The sequence below is a fragment of the Thunnus thynnus genome, chromosome 11 (assembly GCF_963924715.1).
Source record: "Thunnus thynnus chromosome 11, fThuThy2.1, whole genome shotgun sequence".
Classification (NCBI taxonomy): Eukaryota; Metazoa; Chordata; class Actinopteri; order Scombriformes; family Scombridae; genus Thunnus; species Thunnus thynnus.
The window spans coordinates 939,932-947,546 of record NC_089527.1 but is presented as its reverse complement, the minus strand read 5'-3'; the positions used below and the strand labels follow the sequence as shown (position 1 = coordinate 947,546).

Sequence of the window (7,615 nt, the reverse complement as noted above, 5' to 3'; positions counted from 1 at the left end):
AAACCCTGTGAGCATGTCAAAAACTTGGATGTGAATTTAGATTAATTTAGATGCTCTCAACTTTTAGAAGCACATATCTAATAGTAATAATAGTAGAGTATTATTACTTTTCCTTTCTCTTTAAATGAGTTACCAAGTTTGTTAAATGAATAATCGATCCTTTTAAATTGTATATGTGTCTGTTTTTTAATTAATGAATTAATTTTATTGTATTTGTCCCATGTTTGATTTCAACTGCTGGCGTGGTCGTCTACTTTATTCCTGTTTCCTCTCTCATCACGTGTTACTCTGTCCATATACCTCTGTGAGGGGTCAATGTCAAGTCAAATCAAACTTTATTTGTATAGCACATTTAAAAGAACTGACAAAAGTGCAGAACAAGCTTAAAATAGCAAAAATAAATAAATATAAAAGTAAATAACAAACAGAAATGAAAGAGCACACAATGTACACACTGTACAATAGACATAATAATAATAATTATAATTAAAGAATTCTGGCTCAATAGAAGATGAAGTCAAAGTGTCAAGCTCAACCTGAATTGAAAGGCAGTGAGAAGAGGAGGGTCTTCAGCAATGACTTTAAGGTTTCTAGGGTCTGAGCAGTCCTCACATGAATAGGTAGGCTGTTCCAGAGATTAGGAGCAGCCACCACAAAGGCTCAGTCACCTCTGTTCTTGTGCCTGAATCTCAGAACATCCAAGAACATCTGGTTGGTTGACCTCAGTGCTCTAACTGGAGTATGATGATACATGAGTTCTGCTAGATAAGGTGGTGCCAGCCCATTTAAAACCTTAAAAGCCAGCAATAAAATTATAAAATCAATCCTAAAATGGACAGAAGGCCAGAGGAGAGAGGCCAATACTGGTGTTATTTGATCATGTTTTTTTTACCAGTTAGAAGACAAGCAGCTGAATCTTGTAGTAACTGCAGACAATGAAGAGTCCAATGAAGAGGCAATAAAAAGAACATGCTCTGGTTTTAGAGTTGACCACAGTACAGAAACTGCCCTGGTCAGAGTTCAGAGATGACCATGAACTTTCTGTTCTGGTACTTCTTGAGTTCTTGAGTAAAGGTCTCCTCACTATACCGAGAATAAACTCTAAATCAGCTCATGGTGCCTTCAGTTATTATGATCTTACTCTCTGGAATTCTCTACCACATGAACTCAGGTCTGCTACAACCGTGTCTTCTTTTAAAAGCAGACTAAAAACATCTTTTTTCACAAGCTTTAGTTAGGTTTAAAGTGTGTGGTTAACGGGCAAAACCTTCATTTTAGAATCAGTATTATTATTGTTATTCCTTTTTAATAATAATGATACCTTCTTATCCTACTCTCTTTATTGTAATTCCTTCTTACCCTCTAATTATATTTGTTGTCTTGTATGTTGATGTTTAACATCTCCTTATTTTTATTGTTTTTATGTTGCATGTTTTATATATGTATTGTTAATGTAAAGTTAAACGGTTTTGACATGTATGATCTTTACCTTTATTTTTGTTTTTAAGCACATTGAGTTTATGACTGTGGTATTAAATGTGAAAGACAGCAGCTAGAAAGACAGCAGCTCATCCAGTCAGCTGGACTGAATCTCCAGGTGCATTCTGGGAGTGATTGACAGCTCAGATTACATGTTTAGAAAAGATCAGGATTCCACATTTAACTGCACTTCAACTCCAGCTGAGAACAACCATTACTGATGAAATGATAATATTACAACCTGTAGATTAAATTAGATCATTAATATCATTGATTCAAGAGGAGTGGAACAACCTTCATGGGGATCAGTAAAGAGACGGAAAGAGATGCTGTAATAAGATTGATGCTTTATTAAAGGGAAAACACAAACTGTAAATGTCTTGTTAAAACAAAGAAAATACATTTTTATAGGTTTATTTATTTATAATTGCTTCAGCAGAGAAAGCCTTTCAGATTTCTGTAGAATAAAAATAAAGTCACTTTCCTGGTGACGTCTTACTTTAATAAACTTTTGACATGTGGTCTGTTTGTCTTTATGCTAAGCTAAGCTAGCTGTTTCCCCCTGCTTCCACTCCTATGCTAAGCTAAGATAGCTGTTTTCCCCTACTTGCAGTCTGATGCTAAGCTAAGCTTGCTGTTTTCTCCTCCTTCCAGTCTTGATGCTAAGCTAAGCTAGCTGAACTTCATTTTGAGCAAGTGAAACTCTCTCAGTTGGCGGCGATGGTCCGGTCTATCCAGGCGCGCAGTGCTGTGACGCGGGCGTACACACCAGGCGACATGGTATCGCAGTCTGCACTTCCAAAGGACACGACACCAACCAGAGTCCAGGCACCAGCCTTCTGACAGACCAGAGGACCTCCAGAGTCGCCCTGAAAACAAACACACACACAAAATAAGCACACAAACAAACAAATAACATGCGTAGCTTATAGGTACATGTTAGTATGTCTATCTTTCAACATGTTGCTAATATGCTTGTTGGTGGTTAGTGTGCAGCACTCACGCTGCAGCTGGAGGTTCCGTTGGCTCCGGCACAGATCATCTTGGAGGTGATAGAGCTGCCGAAGAATCGACGGCACTCACTATTGGTCAGCAGGGGGAGGGCTGCCTGCTGCAGCCGGTTGGCGAGGTCACCTGCAACACATCAACACATCACACTGATGTCTATACTGCCCCCAGTGGTCAAAGCACGCCATGTTTCCTGTGTTAACACTCCCTTAGTGGATAATAATAATAATAATAATAATAATAAATATAGCCGTAAGTGGCAATTTGCGGGTTCAAGCTTTTTAGCACTTAACAGAGGGAAGCAGCTCGATCAGCCAAAATTAAAGGTGAGGTGGTGAACGAAGATGAGCAAAGTCACTTCAACTACTTTAGTTCTATTTAAAGGAGTGAGTCACCAATAATAATAATGATAGTCACTGTTGTAGTGGGTCAGGCCCCAGCAGCTGTAAAGCACTAATAATAATCATAATAAACATAATTGATGTGGATATTTTGAGTGATGGTCAGCACCTCAGTGGAGAAAAGTAGGCACGAGCCTTTGATGTCTTAAAGCTGAAAATGTTTGTTGAAGCCCTTGATCAAGGAGAACTGAAATAGCAAACATTGAAGTCTTCTGCAACTTGGATGCTGTCTCTTTCCTTTCTGTCCTCTGAAGGTCTGACTCTCAGGGTCCTATCTTACGCCCGGTGCAGAGCGGCGCTATAAGCAGCGCAAGTCTCTTTGCTATTTTAAGACAGACGCAGTTGTCATTTTCCCGTCCAGCGCCCACGTTGTTAAAATAGCAACGGCACTTGCGCCCATCAGTGTGCCCATCAGTGCGCCAATCAGTGCGTCCATCAGTGCACCAATGGGCGTGTTGGTCTAAATGTAAGGTGTGGTCAGGCGCATTGTTGGCGCGTTGCTATCTTGAGGCAGCAGAGAGCGATTGCGCTATTGACCAACAAAAACCTGGTCTAAAGTCAATGGTGCAGTGTTTCACTGTTATTTTAAGGAGCGTTATCAGGACAGTAATATGCACCTACACAGGCGGCTGCACCACATACACTCTGCTTGTTACACACACAGGACACGCAGCAGCACACAAACATGCACAAGGTAACAAATAAAAGGATTACAATGTGAAAGATTATTATTGTGTATATTAATATATTTTTAAAAATACATGTCATAATGCTCAGTCATAATATTTATCAGAATTAACTAATCGCAGTAATGATGGATTAAATTGTTGAATTTGACCAAATCGTGTAATCATGTAGGTATTTAAACAGACGGACAACAACGGATAAGACACAGATCGACTTTCCTGCTGCATCAGTACATGATGACATGAGGAAATAAATGAGGTGAAAACAATGATTAAACTAACGAAGGAAATAAATCTGCACAGCTTCTAGCTGCTGCCAGCAGCAGGATCAGCACCTTGGAGAGCTCATCAAGTCCTGATAACTGTGTTGATGATTCTTTACATGATTAAAATTAATTCTTTAATTTTTGAACAATATTTAACAAATATTCTTTAACATTTTTGAGGTTACAGTGATCAAGTTTCTATACTTTCAACAATTAAAACCTGCTGATTTGACCTGATACTCCCTGACTGAACAAAACGATTTTAAAGAAACCAAAGCTGTAGTTAAAATAATGAACCTTTTCAAAAACCAAACGAAGACAAATTTGCAACAAATGAATGAACAGGATCTTAAACTGGTGGTCTGGGACCACGGGAGGGTCCAGGAGCAGCAGTGTGCTCGTTATGGATCGTGCGCTTTCCCTTTGCGCACGAGCAGATCCGTTTCCTCTGCAGAGAAGCGCTCCTTCTTGCTACTCGGCAAATGCGCCGTTATAATAGCAATCCGCCAAGGTGCAAGCACACCTGGCTCTTAAAGGGAATGGGAGATGACACTGTGATTGGTTTATTGCATGTTACGCTGAAAACACAGCCATGATTAATTAGGAGACTATGGACAACCCCTTTGAACCGTGCGCCTGGCGCAGCGACCATTTTTCCACCGTTAAAATAGCAAAAGTGGATTTGGACTCACCCTCAATGACATAGCGCCATGCGCTTCAGACCATGCACTTTAGATCGTTAAAATAGGGCCCAGAGGCTTTAACCTAAGCAGATCAGCCTACACTATGAAAAATTAGTCTAATTGGTTCACTAGTTTCTAAACAAGGAAGTGCATTTTACCCGTGTTAGTTCAGGTCACGTTGCATGGAACTTCAGGTCACTGTCAGCACATTCTGGCTACACATTCACCTATCTTTGTTGTCTAGGAAGGCCCCCTCCGACCTTGGTAACCACGGTAATGCTGATTTACCCTTTATCAGAGAGGCCTCTGCCTTCCCCAAAACATCAAAGAGGGTTCTGGAGTCTCAAGGAGAGGAGAGAATTGTCTCCTTTCTACTTAAGAATTACAGTGTGACCTCAAGGCACCATTATTATCAGGCCTCAATAAGCAGGAATGAGACTTTTAAAATGTACAATTAGTAACTAGCCCAGGCTTGACCCGATGTAACCCAATTTGTAACCCCTAAAGATGGAAAATTCCATAACAATAATAATAATAATAATAATAATAATAATAATAATAATAATAATAATAATAATTAAGTCACCGTTGCTGCTGGTCTGGCCCCAGCCGGTGGTCATGCACGTTATGCCTGCAGGGACGTTGTCTGTGGTCTCGGCCAAGCACACGGGGGAAACACGCCTGTTTATCTGGGCGGGGCTGGCCAGCTTGATGAGCTGGATGTCGTTGTTCCAGCGACTGGTTTTGTTGAATTTGGGATGTGGGAACACCTGACAGGAAATTACATCATTAGCTGGTGAACGCACAGGAGCTCACGAGACATGATGAAGTCCTGCTGCTTGTTGCTCACCTTGCCGACCCTGATCTTCTGGACGTCCTCGGTGGAGGAGCGGTCATGTGCTCCGAGAACCACAAGGTCAGACTCCCTGCGGAAAAACATGTGAATGAAATCAGCCAATAAAAAATCACCTGAGAAACACCTGAGCAACAGGAGGCGGAGCCTAATGTCAGCTGCTGGCTGAAGCTCATATTCAGAAGAGGAACACTGATCATACAGCAGGTTTAACTGAGCAGCAGATTGAGTTCAGCTGTCAAATTGTCTTTATTTAAACATTTATAAAGTTTAAAGTTGCATTTAAACATTGGTTGACAGGACAGGTGAGGGTTAAATGTTAAAGGTTAAAGATTGTTGGTGTTTACCTGGCGGAACAGTGAGCAGCGGTTACCACCCAGTTCTGGTTGATGAGGGAGCCTCCGCAGAAGGAACCACTGAGCTGAAACAACCACATGTTCATGAATACAACTCATTTGTGTTTGTGTGTGTGTGTGTGTGTGTGTGTGTGTGTGTATACCAGCAGGTACACCTGCCAGGGCCAGGAGTGAGGCCTCGCCTCCTCGCCGTTCACGATATCAGAGTAACCGCTGATGTCGGGGGGGATGGCGGGAGTGCCGCAACCTGGTGACATCATCATAAAGACATCATCATAATGACATCATCATAATGACATCATTAACAACAACATGAGTCAGGAAGTTTGTTCCTGATCTTTGTGAACAGACGACACAAAACACCTCGAGTCACATTTTCAGTAAGAAACGATTGTTAATAAGATCAATACTTTTAAAGTGATCAGCCAATAAACACGGATCGATCTCAGACTGTGTCCAGTTATCTTCAGTCACTTATAAAAATCATTTTATCTTCATAAAGTCTTACGGCCTCACCACCCTGCACACGTGGGATCTCTTGTGATGTGGGAAGCTGAGCAGGATGGGGCCTGGTTAGTACTTGGATAGGAGACCTCCTGGGAATACCAGGAGCTGTGAGCTGTCTCTCTCCTCTCTCCTCCTGTTGCTTTCTGCAGGTATTTCTGCCTCCAGAGCTGCTCAACACCCACTGCTACAATTATTATTATTAGTCTTATTATGATTATTACCATTATTATTACTATACATCTCTATGTGGAACTTGCATTGTTCTCTCTCTCCTCTCAACCGGTCGGTAGATGATGGCCGCCCACCCAGAGCCGCTAAATATGAAATCTATAAATAAATATAATAGTTGTAAATTAAAAACAAGCAGCTCAGTCTACCCAGCATGCTTCACTCCCTCAGCTGTCTTACCGTAGGCGGCGCCGGCGAAGGCGAAGCAGGAGAGGATCCACAGGAAGACCATGGCTCGAACATGAAAGCTCCGTCTGAGAGACAAACCTTTATACAGACGAGGAGCGACAGGATTGGACAGGAGGGACGTGTGTGTGTGTGTGTGTGTGTGTGTGTGTGTGTGTGTGTGTGTGTGTGTGTGTGAGTGTGTGTGTTTCTATGGTGCAACCACTGTTCTGTGTAATTAACTGAGAAGATGTGCAGGAGGATCTTGTGAAACATATTTATGTAAAAGTCTCTGATGTCTGTTGTGAAAACTTCCACAGTTAAACGTGTGACAGTAGTTTTGTGTCATTGAAGTTTTCACCAGACTGCAGCCGTCTGTGGTTTGCAAATGTATAAGTGAGTCACTGAGAAGGACTTGTAGTGATATGTGGCTGATCAAGTTTGTAATTATTGGGTTTGATCAGTTATTGTGACAGTATTATTGATGTTAAAGCCATCTTACAGCAGTAGTGAGCAGACTGGTGGTGAAGTAATCTATCATTATAAATAAAAGTGATCCCGTGTGTTTAACCTCTATAAATGCTGGTTCACTTTTAACTGGCTCAGTATGTTTTGGTATTTTTGTTGGGATCCTCTGTTTCAGCTTGGTGTTATTTAGGCAAAGCTACGAGCTGCTGCATATTCTAAAATAAATGCTACTGTAGGTGCAGAATGTTACAGTTCAGTTTTATTTTGCAGGCTTGTGCTACAGCCACTGATGTTGAATGTCCTGTGATACCAGCTGGCTTTATTGTCCAAGGTAATATCAGTGTTTAATATAAACCTCACATTGCCAGTCTTTGCACAGTAAGACATGATGGGTACATGTGGTTGAGTTTCAGGGGACATAATGAAGCGGAGGGAAGGGATGTCGTCTGTTGAAGGTCAAGTGCTCGTGGGGCTTCAGGTCTTCACCTTTGGTTTGGCTGCATTCTTTGCAAACT

General features: G+C 41.5%; 1 protein-coding gene across 2 annotated transcripts in view; it reads right to left on the bottom strand.

Moving 5' to 3' along the window:
- The window catches only part of LOC137192216 (chymotrypsinogen 2-like), a 22,713-nt gene extending 15,899 nt beyond the window's left edge, over positions 1 to 6,814 (bottom strand). Inside the window, exons 1-7 of one of the 2 annotated variants that reach the window (XM_067602747.1) lie at positions 6,648 to 6,793; positions 5,876 to 5,979; positions 5,724 to 5,797; positions 5,374 to 5,449; positions 5,110 to 5,293; positions 2,483 to 2,613; positions 1,815 to 2,348 (exon numbers count right to left, since the gene is read on the bottom strand). In XM_067602747.1, the coding sequence (XP_067458848.1) occupies positions 2,187 to 2,348; positions 2,483 to 2,613; positions 5,110 to 5,293; positions 5,374 to 5,449; positions 5,724 to 5,797; positions 5,876 to 5,979; positions 6,648 to 6,699 (783 nt within the window). In that variant the 5' untranslated portion in view covers positions 6,700 to 6,793 and the 3' untranslated portion in view covers positions 1,815 to 2,186. Of the gene's footprint in view, positions 1 to 1,814; positions 2,349 to 2,482; positions 2,614 to 5,109; positions 5,294 to 5,373; positions 5,450 to 5,723; positions 5,798 to 5,875; positions 5,980 to 6,647 lie in introns of those variants that run through there. The other variant, XM_067602746.1, reaches the window with a different exon arrangement.
- Positions 6,815 to 7,615: the final 801 nt, after the last annotated feature.